The sequence below is a fragment of the Mus caroli genome, chromosome 10, assembly GCF_900094665.2.
Source record: "Mus caroli chromosome 10, CAROLI_EIJ_v1.1, whole genome shotgun sequence".
NCBI lineage: Eukaryota > Metazoa > Chordata > Mammalia > Rodentia > Muridae > Mus > Mus caroli.
In genome coordinates, this window is record NC_034579.1 from 47,899,738 (window position 1) to 47,915,453 (window position 15,716).

The 15,716-nt window shown below is 40.3% G+C and overlaps 1 protein-coding gene across 1 annotated transcript in view; it reads left to right on the forward strand.

The window, feature by feature from the left end:
- Slc35f1 (solute carrier family 35 member F1) overlaps positions 1-12,597 on the forward strand; it is a 415,554-nt gene extending 402,957 nt beyond the window's left edge. Inside the window, exon 8 of the mRNA XM_021174621.2 lies at positions 9,120-12,597. Within this exon, the coding sequence (XP_021030280.1) occupies positions 9,120-9,344 (225 nt within the window). The 3' untranslated portion in view covers positions 9,345-12,597. The remainder of the gene's footprint in view (positions 1-9,119) is intronic.
- Positions 12,598-15,716: the final 3,119 nt, after the last annotated feature.

A 15,716-nucleotide genomic window follows, 5' to 3' on the forward strand; every position in this document is an offset into this window, starting at 1 on the left:
ACAGGGCTCCCAATGGAGAAGCTAGAGAAAGTACCCAAGGAGCTAAAGGGATCTGCAACCCTCTAGTTGGAACAACATGATGAACTAACCAGTACTCCAGAGCTCTTGTCTCAAGCTGCATATGTATCGAAAGATGGCCTAGTCGGCCATCACTGGAAAGAGAGGTCCATTGGACCTGCAAACTTTATATGCCCTAATACAGGGGAATGCCAGGGCCAAAAGAATGGGAATGGGTGGTTAGAAAAGTAGGGGGGGGTTATGGGGGACTTTTGGGATAGCATTGGAAATGTAATTGAGGAAAATATGTAATAAAAAAATAAATAAAATTTTAAAAAATCCACATAAATCACTTAATAAAGTAATTGTTAAGGATAAAAAAAAGAATACATAGCTTGCACTAGCAATATGAAAGATAAATTTAAATTTTGTATGATTAAAAAAAATAACACCTTTTATTGGAGAATAAAGAAACTGTGAAAAAGGCACCAAAGAATCCTACTTGGCCTCAAGAAGTTTAATCAGTAAATTCTTTCCTTGTAAGCATGAAGACCTGAGTTCAATCCAAAACTGTTACAGAAGTCAGACTTGCTGGTATACACTTGTAGTCTCAGCACTAGCAAGCAGAGATGGGCAGAGATACCTGGGACTCCGTGGTCAGCCAGCCTAGCCTACTTGGTGAGTTCTAGATCAGTAAAAGACCTTGTCTCAAAAAATAAGTGGGGATAGTTCCCCAATAATGATACCTCAAGCTTTCCTCTGGCTCCCATGTACACACACTTGTGCATACATACACATGCATGTCTGAGCACACAGATACACAGACACACACACACACACACATACACATGTTTACACACAGAGAATCATATTTCCTAGAAACAGTCACTTTTGGTAATTGAGATTCAATACTAACTTCTCTCTTTTTTATCTTCCACATTTCATCTGCCTTCCTTTAAAATGGTTCCTCTTCTCCTGCGACCATGAATCCCAACCATACAACACATCTAGACCACGTACTCGTGTCCTGAACTTTTTCCTTCTCCTTCTCCTCCTCCTCCTCCTCCCTTTCTATAGTTCATCTTCCACCAGCAACTAGAGTGAACCCTTTCAGTTATAAATTAGAATATGTTCACCTGCCAAGTGATAGTGACACTTCTTTCTCATTGCATTTCAAAGTAAAACATAAATTCTTTACTGACTTCTGAACACTGCCCCTGCCTGTGGCTCCAGCATCCACCCTAAATTATCCAGTGCTTTATAGTCTTTCTCTAAGAAAAGAGGAAATAATAATATTTTCCTTATGGGTCATTAAAGATGAGCATGGGAATAGTATAAACACTTGTCTGAGAGTTGCCATCAAGTATTAGACATGACCAACACTGTGTGTCCTTAGGCTCTTAACCTATGTAGGCCCTGTACTCTTTGGGAATTCTCTTCTCAGTGTCCTTCTTTCTGGGTGTTCTTCCTCCGTATCCTATCAGGGATATGCCTCTGGTCCTTCTTAATGTTTTCCTATGTTACAGGTCTATCACTAGAACTTACTGTCAGTCTTTGGAAACTAGAGTTATACTCACTCCACTTATCATCATCATTCAAGCATAGGACACAGTAGGAACTCAACTATGTTTATTGAGCAGATGATTTGGCAGAGAGTATCCATAAACTTAGCTCACAGTTAATGCTTAATGGTTGAGTGAATGACTAATTACCAATCCTCTTCATTTCATACAGCCACTAAAATAGACTACCACAAATGTGGTGGCTTAAAAACAACAGAAACGTACTTCTCTCACTGTTTGGATGCCAGGAGTCTAAACAGAATATTCCCGACCAAAGATTAGGTTTAAGGGAGCTGAGTATTCTCCTATGGCTCTGGGTGACCATCTGTTCCCATCTGGCTTCTGTGGCTGAATTGTCCATCAGTGGGTCATCATCTTTACCCTTCAGATGACTGGAACTATCATTCCAGAAGGGTTTGAGTCACTGGAGTCCTGCATAGATAGGATTGTTGTAGTCTTTCATTGACTTTAATTGCAGGATTAAAGTGTTATCACGGTGGCCTGTATCCCAGAAAATTCCCACCTTGCCTCTGTGTTTAGATTTCACAGCAATCAGGAGTAATCTCTGAGTCAGCCAACTCCCTTCCTTTCCTGTTGATTCAAAAGCAGGAGTACAAAGTGGCCATGTGACAATCTCAATTTCTAGTTCGGTGTGATCATTGTTCTATTTCCTGAGGAAAGCTTGCTTCTCTTGGAACTAAAACTTCTGCCAGGGGATCAGCAGATCAAGTAATGAGTAGCAACACTTCTGTGTCTAGCTCTAGATTCCACTGAAGTGGGACAGGTGATCTTTGAGATGTGTGACCTGCCACACATATCTACAAACAAAATAGACTTCAAAGGTTTTCACATATGGTCTCCTAAATTACTCCAGCCTTGGGTGAATCTAATGTTGTACTGAGGGAAAGAGATGTGTTGTGATACAAGAACTCCAGTGATGTGAAGGCAACTGCTACTTCGCAGTCTCCCACACCAGTGCAATCCTGTCTTGACTGTGGGATGTGATAATAACAAAGGTTCATGGGAAAGTTACAAAAATGAGCCATTGAGCAGCCATGGTTTAAACTGAGCTGTAATTAAATACTCCATGGAGTAAGCCCCTTGACTAGTACAGTCTTTTATACTGGACTCTAGGAAATACATGAACGAGGCTATCAATTCATCAAGCCAAGTGGAAATGTCTGTTTGTCATATAAAAGATAATGTCAGAAATCCATTTTTCATTCTCTGCTGCTGCGCTCATGTGTGAAATCACCCACAGGGGAGAACATTTGCCTGTAAAGGAACTTTATTGGGATTGGCTGCACAAACTATAATACCAAGTGAATTGGTCTTGCAAACCAAACCAAAGGCCTCATAAACCAGGAACTACAGTGAAGACAAAGGCTTGTCATGGATGACAATGTTAGTCATCCAGAGAGGCTGAGAACCTCAAGGCCACTTCACCCCTTTCTAACGGCTCTGATTCCTAGGGAATAAGTCATTTTCTGAATAGCAAATCTTAATAACACCTTGGTTTCCCGATTTGGATAGACAACCCATTTGGCATTCTAAGGCCCTTTCCTTTCTGCCTTGATTATATTAGCATAGATTTCAGGTTTGAATTACCCAGATAAAGAATATTGGAGAGCATTAGGAGGAAGGATTTGTACTCTCTAGAAACGTCTGGTTTTGGTGACTGTCGGTAGATTTGGTATCTTTAAAGGTATTTATAGAAGAAAGGAGTATTGCAATATCTAGCAAGAGTTAGAGCTTTTGTTTTCTTAACAAAAAGTAAGACAAAGGAAAGAGGAAAAATAAGGTGAGACAACAGGGGAGTTGGAAAGTATTTGGAAAAAGCTTGTCTATCACCAGTTCATCTATTTCCATTTAGTAAACTTAGAAGTCAGTGTTTTATATTTTAATAGGCCTAATAATAACAAAAAAATCTTTCAGTTTTATGCAGTAGCACAATTTGGCAGTCCCACGCCAATATGTTTGTGTTTGTATTTCTCTGGAGCCAGGTCTGTCTGGTTTCCTTGGCTCAAATAGCAATTGGCACAGACCAGTGGTAGCAGCTCAGGTCCAGGCAGAGCCTCTCATCAGTGGATCCTAATCAGGACACAGCTTCCAGCTTGCCCAGAACAGGCCACCAGACCTCTCCCTGCTCTGTACCCAACAACTGCTCTTTGAGGCTAAATGTGTGGTCCCCAAGCCCACTGAGAAACACATGGTGACAGGGTGGACTCACATTACTGAATCATCACCTCCCTCCAACCCCAGGACACACAATGAGTTGAGCTACTTCCCTTTAAAGTGGATGTTTTCCACAGTGTCCACCTTGAGTAACTCTGTAATGTAGGGACTCAACAGACTAAGGATTCCCATTTAGCAGGTCTCCACAGAAAGACCATTACATTCAACTAACACGTCGTGTTTACCATTATCATTTTGTTTTCTTTAGTCACTAAAATGTGTTGTAGAAATTTTTAATCCCAGTCCAGGCTTTCTACCCCACCTTTGACCATTTAGTTCCTGGATAAAAGACACACATAACCTTTATATTACAATAAGCCTTAATTAGCACAAGAGCTGGACAGATATCTATCCTCTATGCTATTATGTCTATTTCCCAACCAATAATCCTATTATATAATTTGCCATGTTTCCTCTGGACTCCTCTGGACTGCTCTGAACTGAAATTAGCCAACACACATGACCATATTTTAAGATTCTTATTCCAGGGCGGCTTCTTCCTCCAGTCACGTTCTTCTCCCCCTCGTTGTTCACCCCTAAGCTGGGAACCCTAAACCCCGCCCATCTCTCTTCTATCCAGCTATTGGCTGTCAGCATCTCTATTCACCAATCAGAAATAAGTTGGAGGCAAGCTCACATAGTATCACTTGGGTCTGTCTGTGGACTCTAGCCTCTGAGGTCTTGGGGGCCCACATTTAGCATTATGGTACATAACAAAAGACCAAACCTCAAAAGAAATGTCTATATTCCACTGGTTAGGATGTTGAATCTCTTGTCCTCCGGGCTGCCTAAAATCACCAGGCTTATCTGTAGCTATGGTTTCATCTCTTCCTTCCCCTAGGAAGCTGTGGACTGTTTTCCACATTTTCACCTTTCTGTTTGAGCTCTTTCCACTCTCTTGCCAGCCTCTTCTTCCCAGTTCTTATTCTCATTCTCTCTCCCTTCTTTCTCTCTTCCCTCCATTCCTCCCACTCCCTCTCTTTCTTAGAATACAGTCTTTCTCTTATTTTACCAACTGTTCTCATTCACAAAGTTTCATGGCACAAACTGATAATTCACCGTCTTACTTCAGAAACCCTGACATATTTATAAACGTTCTCTGGAATTTTGCTATCTTTCTATTTGTGTAGGTTAATGTCTAATGAACTTGTGGGTTTGTTAAATTTTAACTTGGGTGTCTAATGTCAAAATAAAGTGAAAATGTGGTCTGTTCTTAATGGTGTGCCGAATGCCACATTACGTAAGGATCAATCATATGTCAGTGCTCTAAATCTGGATTTAATGCCTCACTGAAGAGTCATTATAATCAGCCTTGCTGGCTATTCCATCACAAGGACTTGCATTGAGCAATACTCAGGTATTCTCGCCACACAATGTTTTCCAGACCTTTTCCCAAAGACCTGTAAAGACAGGGACAATACCAAAGAATCAGAGGCACTAGTGCTGATACAGGACACGTCCTTCCTCTGCTTCTTCAGCGACAAGGCAGATGAAATGCTGGCTTTCTGTCCTCCCACAGAATACTCAGGTAGCTAGAGGCCTCCATTAGTTAAGGTTATAACCACCAAGTACACTTAGGCAGCACTGTTTCTTGATGGAGACGAGCTTTTCCCTGAGATGCACCTTGTCTCAAGTGCATAAAGCTCTCACCTCACTCGATCTCAGGGAAAGTCCTGTTCTGCTTGCTTTTGGAACAGAATGTACAATTCTGCAATTGGTAAGTTAGGTACACAGACCACACAGAAGTTTTGTTTGCCTGATTAACTTTCGAAACAAATGCTCTATAAATGAGACACCCAGAACTATGGATTATCCCATTAAGTACCTCATCAGAATTCTCATTGTTATTTTTTTAATAAATGCAACATCTTGTCTTTTGGAAAATAAGTTAAATGTTTCTGTCACCATTTATGATATCTGATATTTATTCTGATTAATACCAATGTTTGCCAGGCTATTCCTTTCTGGGGGAAATGAAAACTCTCTCTACTATGTATTAATAAAACCTCTTGGGTGACTTCCAAGATGATCCTGTTACCTGGAACTACATGCTATCCATCTTTTGAGAAAAAAATTAGAATGAGTTCTATATGAATTAAGTAGCTATGAATTAGAAATACACTACGTGCTGTCATCTTGAATGCCCAAGAAAATAGCCAGTTGTAGATTTATGGCACAATCTTTCAGTTTTGTGTCCTTATAAATGGTACAGCTACAAGAGTGGCAATGAAACTAATATGAATTGCATGTCTGTGGCAAGGTAGCTGTCCCAAGCGCTTTACATGTTTTATCTAATCTGATCTTTATCGTAATCGTGCACAGTACAGGCATTGATTGATGTGGAAACTTGAACCTGAAGGTACAAGAAATTTGACAAGAATCACAGCAAGGAAGTGTTAGACCAAAGACTTGAATCTAGCTTGAGGGTTAGAAGGCAGTGGTAACTACAAAGCTCCGTTGTTGGCCTCTCTGTTTTCAGGGCCAGCAAGAGCAGTAAGTACCTAAGGCCATAAAATGGGTGGTCTTCGATTGAAACAAAAACATATGAGCAAGAGTCATTCATAAAATATTCAAAATGATAATGATGTTAGGAGAAAAGCCATCCAGTGTACTAAGCACCAGCTAAAGGATGTGGATTTCAGGAGGTGAGTCTGAAGATGAGCAGGCTTCCTGGGGCCATGAAAACCAGCACTGCAATGCTCATCTTCTTTCCCTGATTTTTAAAAATTGTGACTTGAAGAAGCAGGCACATTTATTTTCATTAAGGAACACCTAATTAATTATTTCAAGTTAATTAAGTGAATCTGCTCCAAGTTGAATTTAGTACATAAATCCACATTCAGAAGTATTGCCATCTGGCCAGAATGTGAAAAAGAAAGGAATTGGGGAACAAAGCAAAGAGCTCTGTAGGAAGAAAATCAGAAAACAGCCTTTAGTCTTAACTACTTTGGTCCTGCAGACAGAAAAGGCTGGAGAGAAAGGACACTGCAGCAAGACATTTAGCCACAAGGACATCTTTTTTTCTGTGTCATTTCCAAAATTGCCTTTTCCACTGTTGAACCAGCATCTCCTGGTTTAACATTGCAAGAGGTTTAGCACATTTACAATCACCATGTAACTTACCTTCAAGCTCTGGATCATTTTCCTGTCTTCTGCTCTCCTAGCTTCAGAGCATCTTTGTTTACCACCTGCTACTTCTAAAAGCGTGGTTCTCTATCTTTCTAATACTGCAACCCTTTAATACAATGCCTCATGTCATGGTAAACCCCTGACCATAAAACTATTTTTTGTTGCTACCTCATAACTGTAATTTTGATATTGTTATGAATCATAATGTAAATATCTGATATGCAGGATGTGTGGAGTGTGACCCTGGTGAAAGGGTCTCCGAGTAGCAAATGGGTCACAAGCCACAGGTTGAAAACAGCTGTTCTAAAGTATGAGCTAAAACAAAAATAGACAATGAAAATAAATTAGATCTTTTCTATCAGAGATGAAGGATGTGGTTGTTTCAATTACTGTTCTATTACTGTGATAAGATACTATGGCCAAGGCAACATACAGAAGAAAGCATTTCTCTGGGACTTCCAGTTTTAGAGAGTGAGTCCATGATCATCCTGGTGGACAGCAGGCAGGAAGACATGGCACTGGAGCGGTAGCTGTGAACTCATACATCTTGAGAACTACTTAGAAGCAGACAGAGCTAACTGAGTGTGTCATGAGCTTTAGAAACCCCAAAGCCTGGCCCCAGTGATACACTTCCTCCAAGAAGGCCACACCTCCTAATCCTTCACAAACTGGGGACCAGGTATTCAAATATATGAACCTCTGAGGGTCATTCTCACTCAAACTACATAGTGACCAAGACTGGGTATAATTGGAGCCATCTGTAACTGTGTTTCTGCACTCATCCTCTTTGTTCCCAAACTAATAACTGGGAGACTGCTTATCTATGAACACATGCCTAGGCTAATCCCTTGACTTGTTCCCCAACTAACTCATACCTTAATTACCCACTTACTCTATTCTAACTCATACCATATAGCTGGTCCTCAGTTTTTCATGTGACCATCTCCATCATCATTGGAGCCCAATCTCCTTTCCTACATCCACCTCTATTTCAGAATCCTCTCTCTGCCAGAACTCCCACCTCCTATTTCCTCATTGGTTATAAGCATTTTTATTGATAATTGAAGTTTCCACACAGTGAACAGGAGAGTCTCTCTACAAGTGGGCTGATTGCAATGTACTGAAATAAGGTTTGGTGTGCCTTAACTGTATTGTATTGTTTTGGTCTATGTGTACTTTTTTTCTCCATGATTAATGTATTAAATCCCTGATGGTAAGAGCTAGGCTTATTTTTACAGTTCTATTTTCTTGGTATATACTAGCATGTTTTAGACACAGAAAGCATTGTAAGAAACCATGAAGGGGTGAGTGAGTAAAGGAGTCAAGAATAAAGGAGAGAGAAACATTGGCAATACTTATTGTTTTTGTTTTTAAACCTTATTCTCCCCTGATAAACTACCCAACATATCTCCCAAAGAAGGGCCAGGGTCATAACTTTTCAAAAGCATTCCTGACATTATAAATTTGTACCCACCACTCTTCCAACACACACACAGCAAAGCAGCAAAACAAACAAACAAGCAACAACAAAATAAAGACCCCTCTGAACTGTTAATCAAACAGCTTGGGAAGAACAATAACAAAGTAGGCAGAGTCCTGATGTTGTTGATGACAAGGGGAGGAATGTTGTGTTTTATTGACTCGCCCTGTTCAAGGATAATCTTATCTTGCGGTGGTAGTTACTGAGGTCAATAGTTCTTACTGGAGAGACAAATCACATCTGCTTTGGATTAATGAGAAACAAGTGCCCTGCCACTGCTGTCAGTGAGGCTTCTTCGCTGGTAGCTTCATTATGCCCTTCAATGAAATATCTATAGTTCTTCTAGGTTTAATGAGGCCACAGACAACCAACTCTTCACAGAGTGATGTTGGAGATTTGGGGGCGGGGGGGTTGAATTTGATGTATTCTAATTTGTGCTTAACTAGCCTTCCCAAGCAATTCAGGTACTCAGATGGGCATTTTAGGGACAATTAGCTAAATGTTCCTCTCATTAGCCACAAGGCCTAGAGAAAAAAAAAAAAAAAGACAAAAGGAATCAATAAGACAAAGCCAGTTTAGAAGAACATTCACTTTCCATCAAGAGTATCAGCTACCTCATCAAATTGCATGTTCCTGTACTGGGCAGCTTCTCTGACCTAGGATGTCATTAATCTGTTAGTGGCTACACTTTGATCCTAAATCACCTTGTGTTTCAGTTTTCAGGTCTTTACCTCCTGTCTTTCTTCACCATCCTCATCGGGCTGGTGCTGTATTCCTCCACCTCTACATACATAGCCCAGGATCCCCGAGTGTACAAGCAGTTCCGCAATCCTTCAGGACCTGTCGTGGACTTACCCAGCACGGCTCAGGTAGAGCCTTCAGTCACCTACACCAGCCTGGGCCAGGAGACAGAAGAAGAGCCCCATGTACGTGTGGCCTAGGGAGAGACCTGCCCTGCCCACTGAGGACAACTCCGAGGCCATGTGTTTGCCCATCATCTCTGTATTGTACATAGAGAAAGGTATTTAGTAGGTGCAGTTTCACAGGTGGACCGCAAGGTAGCTAGCCCTCCTTTCATCAAAGGAAGAAGCTGAAGACCACTGGAGACTCAGGCTTCAATCCACCTGACTCAGAGAGAGGTTTTGATAGTGTGTATCCTGACCCAGTCCCCACCCCTCCATTGATTACTGTGAAAATTTTTGAATCAAAAACAAGTATCATTGTTACTATGATCTTTATTATTAATTGTTACTGTTATTACACAACTTTCAGAAGGTTTTTTATTCCTGATGGGAATTATTACCAGACCCTCACCTACCCAACATAAATCCCACTTTTCTATGGCAAGTCACTTTTTAAGAATCATACTTTTTCTTTGTTTGTTTGTTTGTTTGTTTTGCACAGACTATGCGAGTGATGCATGCCACAGAAGCTTGCCCATCCTGGTGACCTTGTGGCTAATGGTATCCTCTGTCACCTGTTGGATTGCCTGTTCAATGAGGATTTTGTGCTGTGACCCTTGTAGGGAGGGGAAACTGACCATGCAATTCTCTATTCTAGGAATAGATATAAAACCAACATTAGAGCCATTATATTTCATTTTCTGCTTATTCCAGGCCACTGGCTTTCTGCTGGCCTAGGAGATTCATCTAACCAAGCCCTGTAATTACATGATAGATAGGATAGAGACTCTCCCATTTTTACCACTTAAACAAACCCTAGAAATATGGGTTATATTTAGGGTTATCTGTTTCTTAATTTCTTTTTCTGTCTTCCTTTATATCGATCTCCTCAAAACTTAGTTTTTATTTTCATTTATGTTCATAATGATGTCATGGAAATTAATCAAGAGACTGGAAAAGCCATGGCCTCCACCCTCTTATTTACCTTTCTGGAAGTATGCCAACATGGAAATTATCTTTATTGTGGAGTCCCACTGTTCGTCCCACCTCTTTGAGTCAAGGTACTTTATAGAGAAATCTCTGTTAGTAGCTCATGCTCTGGTCACTTAGTGATAAAGATGTCACCACTGAAAAGTCTGGCACTTTGATCACACTCAGCACCCACCTAATAGCAGAATATAAGGAAAAGCAACTCTACTCACAAAGAATGCTACAGCATCCCAATAAAGCTTAATACATCACTAGTTTAATCACTCTGCTGTCTTCAAGAATGTTTCCCCCATACCCACCCCACTCCAAACACAGAAAATTAAGAAATACCACAGACCTTTATAATGTAGAGAAAATTTCATGTGTCAGTGTGGAAGTTCTCTGTAGCTTGGCTGACTTCAATACCATTCAAATGGATCCTTGATGGAGTTACAGGGTTTGTATACATGTTTGTTTATGTAACTTGAGGCAATTCAAGTCAACATATTTTAAGCAAGCAGGCAAAACAAAACACTTATGGGAGGTGGGGGTCTCTCCCACTGGTAAGACCAGATTGCAAAGTAGGACCTCAACAAGTCGTAAACATGGCTGGCAGAAGCTCTCGGGCTGTCTACCAGACTCTTTGCCTGCCTTCGTCTGTGAACAGTCACATGATCTATTTTGATAAGTCTTATGAGAACAACACATACACAAAATAAGGAATGTGCTTGAACACTGTAACTCAGTTTTAGTTTTTTTTTTCCATCAGAAAATATAACATTTCCCTCTAACATATTGTTTAGTTCTGACCTAGGAGATAGAAAATAAAACTATTTTCCTGGTGTGCAAATTTCACATCAGTTCAACTCCTTTCGAAATAGGTTTTCTTTATTAGGGTGGAGTGGGCAGGGGTGAGAAAGGTTTGTGCTAAAGCTACACATCACATAATAACCTTGAAAACATCTGCTCTGTGCTACCTTTTAAGCCGATTAAATATCTTTCTCTGAATGTTTTGTCCATTCAGATCTGAAGACCCTTACTGACTGTGGTTTTATTTTTATGTTTACATTCCTTTGGTTTGCATAATTTACTTGATTTATTGCATTTTTAGTATTTATTTTAAGCCAAATGTCTTTGTCTTTTTTATTCATTTTTATGACTCTAATTTGTAGACACTCTGTAAACTCTAATGAGAAACAAGTGGCTGAAATTATTTCCACGTCTACTCAGTAGGCTGGGAATAGTTTAAAAGTTACATTTTGAAAAGGTTTGCAATTAACTGATGGCTGAAGATGGCTGTCTGGACCATTTTATGGGATGTTTTAACTGACTCCATTGTATGGAAACCAAATGTGAATATCAGGATGAGCTCATTGTATACTTTTTGTTATCCAATGTCTTTGTGATCAGACATTAGTGCACCTGTGTTGGTTTATCTCCATTCATAAAGCTGGTAACATTGGCTCATCCAAGACTAGGAGTTTAGGATTGACCCTTAAGGGAAAAAGACAAAAAGTTGCAAAGAAAAATGTTTTCGATCTGAAAGCATTGGTGGTTTGAGAGCGGGGTGGGAAGTGGGAATAGGGTAATATTAACTGTAGCAGTTTTAGTTTCTGAGATTCCATAACCTCAGTAGACACCAGCAAGAATTCTGGCATTTTAATCTACCACTCTTCTCACCTCAAGCAATGAGAACAGTCCTCTGTATGAAGTTGATAAGAAGCAAACCACAGCTCTCTTAAACCCTACCAGAGATGAGTGGTGGTTTTTACTTTCTCAGTGGAGACTTGCACTGAGGACAGAGCTTGCCTTGGTCAGACCTACTCACAGCTTCGAACACATATACAGGTAGACCAAGAAATGGACAAGTTCGCACCACTGTGTCCCATGAAGATATTTCAATGTTTAGTTTAGGTATTGCTAACTTGTGCTATTAACCTTCTGACAAGCTTGTAGTATTGTTTGTTTGGCATTTATTTTTGATTTGTAACCATTTAGTAGTTCCCAGCTAGCTATCAGTGCAGATTTTACCCCATGGGTAGGAGTCTATCTTCACACCACATAACAAAGCACACTAAGCCTGACACCACGATGGGAAATATGAACCAAAATATGAAAGAAAGAAAGAAAGAAAGAAAGAAAGAAAGAAAGAAAGAAAGAAAGAAAGAAAGAAAGAAAGAAAAAGAGAAAAAGAACTTTACACTAGGAAGCCGAACAAGCAATCTCCTTTTCTATTTGCATGTTCCCCCATGGACTGGCTGTGGCAATGTAACAACTGTACAATGTTTTCAAATAAAAATAAATGCTTTACGAAAGCACCACACTGCTGCCTCTCTCCTGTGTTTGCCTGCACTGTGACAGCCATGATGCCAGTTCCCTCGAGATGCTAGAAATAGCAAGAACAGCAGAGAAATGAGCACAGGTCCAAATAAAAACAAGAGAAAAAATAGTTCCAAATTAGGAACAGCAGAGTCTCTGAACTATAGTTTCAAAAAGTCAAATTAGACACATTGGTCATTTAATTTAGAATATTAAAGAAGGCTGTAGGTATACAACTGTCTCTTTTAAATTTATTTTTTATTGGATATTTTATTAATTTACATTTCAAATATTATCTCCTTTCTCAGTTTCCTCTCCAGAAGTCCCCTATCCCATTCCCCCTACCCCTGCTTCTATGATGATGCTCCCCCACCTACCCACTCACTCCCACCTCACCACCCTGGCATTCCCCTACCCTAGGACTCCAGCCTTCACAGGACCAAGGGCCTCTCCTCCCATTGATGGTCAACAAGGCCATCCTCTGCTACACATGCAGCTGGAGTCATGGGTCCCTCTATGTGTTGTACTCTTTGGTTGGTGGTTTTGTCCCTGGGAGCTCTGGAGCTCTGGTTGGGTGATATTGTTGTTCTTCCTATGGAGCTGCAAACCCCTTCAGCTCCTTCAGTCCTTTCTCTAACTTCCTCCACTGGGGACCCTGTACTCAGTTCAATGGTTGGCTTCGAGCATCCACCTCTGTATTTGTCAGGCTCTGCTAGAGCCTCTCAGGAGACAGCTATATCAGGTTCCTGTCAGCAAGCACTTCTTAGCATCCACAATAGTGTCAGGGTTTGGTGTCTGTATATGGGATGGATACCCAAGTGGGGGTCTCTGGATGACCTTTCCTTTAGTCTATGCTCTACACTTTGTCTCCATATTTCCTCTCATGAGTAATTTGTTCTCTCTTCTAAGAAGGACTGAAGCACCCACACTTTGGTCTTCCTTCTTCTTGAGTTTCATGTGGGGAATACAACTTTCAATTCCACAAGGACAACTTATGCAGGATAGTGGAAAGCTACCCCTGAGAAATAGTTTCTTATGAAGAAGAAAATTCTGAGTACACTGCTCTAGGTATAACAGCAGGCCTAACCATGAGTATTCTTTTAAACTAGGACATCCATGAGGCTAGAGTATCCAGATTGTTGCTCATAACTTACAGAGAACCTAACACTTACCTCTCCCCAGGTAACTTCTTTCAACCTTCTACCCACGAAGCATCCAGAGTAGACATTATATGTATTTACTTTGTACATCCTTAGCAGTTGTGTTCACAATCAGTCATTTAAAGATAAATCAAGATGACTCTGTGTTTGACCTCTATATTCACATGTATTCATTCATTCATTCATTCATTCAATCATTCACTTTACATCCAGATCACTGCCCCCTCCAGGTCTTGCTTTCACAGTCCCTCTCCTTCTCTGAGAGGGTGGAGGCTACCCCTCTAAGTATCCCCTACCCTGGCACAACAAGTCTCTGTGGGGCTAGGTGCATCCTTTCCCACTGAGGCCAGACAAGGCACCCCAGGTAGAAAAACGTATTCCATAGACAAGCAACAGCTTTAGGGATAACTCCTGCTCCAGTTGTTTGGAACCCACATGAAGACTGAGCTGCACATCTGGGCAGCTGGTGTGGGGGGATAGGTTCAGCCTATGTATGTTCTTTGGTTGGTGGTTCAGTCTCTGAGAGCCCCTAAGGATCCACGTTAGTTGACTCTGTTGGTCTTAGAACTGCAGGGAAGATGGGGAGCAGAGACTGTGGGAATGGCCAAGCAATAATTGAAGAACCATCCCATGGACAAGCATGAATCCCTGACACTATTCATGATATACTGTTATGCTTGCAGACAGGAGTCTAGCATGGCCATCCTCAGAGAGGTTCCACCCAGATGCTGAGTCAGATGGATGCAGAGACTGACAGCCAAACAGGAGATGGAGCTTGAGGACCTTTGTGGAAGAGTTGGGGAAAGGATTGATGGCTCTGAAGGGGATAGGAACTTCACAATATCTTTAAATTGATTTTCCAGCAAACTTGGCCAACCTCACACCATGTGCTTTGTAACATACTTTACAAAGTGCAACCTAACAGTTTAACATATTTAGTTAACATAAATAATTTGCTTCAAAAAATACTTTTTCTTGTCAACCTTTCTCTGAAATACTATTTCATTTTATTTAGCAAGCTCTTTGATCAAAGATGAAATGAAGGTGAACCCCAGCCCAGTTCTGGGGCCAGAGGTCAAGTAGTTTCAAAAGATTATGGACAAATTCCAGTAGACAATCAATGTGTGTTTTGTGTTATGTTACACCTGCTTCTCTAATGAGTTACTATTTTCTTTTGAGAAAGAACATGGTTTCCTAAATACTCAGGAGGTCCTACAAGAGAAAGATGAGGAAGCATTTGGATTTTATAACAATTAGTAAAAAGGAAAACAAACAAAATAATTTTAAAATTCCCAAGACAGCTGTCATTGATTAGATTTTCTCTGTGTCCCACAAGAAAATGAATGGTAATATGTGATGTGATAGCCAAACTAATATGTAAAAATCCAATTAATATTTCAGTGCCCAGCAAAACACCTGACACTGGGAAGCCATTTGTACTTCTTATTTTATTACAATCTACCTTCAAAACCACAAATAGAAAGCACAAACACAAGCGATTCTATTACAAAATGTCGCCTGTCATACTTCTCTTCTTAACTGTTTTTTTTTTTAATCTTATAAAACTTTCATTCTTGGAGTTGAAAAAAAATCAACATATCTACTCAAGTTCCTTCTAGAGAACATAAAAAAAAAATCACTTACAAAGGCTAAGATAGGAGACAACCAAATTCTTTCCTTTCAAGTACCATTTTATCTACATTTTATCTTCTGTCATACATTCTCAATTGTGCATGCCAATCATACTTTTTATTATTCATTTTTTCATTGATAGTCCCCCTTCTCATTTCTGCAACTAGAGGACTCACTAGGGGCCAGCTACAAAGGGTTTAAGCTCTTTGTTCTCTATAGGATTAAAACTTTATTTAAAAAAAAAAAAAACTACTGCATCAGGAAAGCTCTGCGACATCCAGGTGTCCTGTATTGTGACCTGAGAGATCAAAATATTGAGTGTCACTACTCT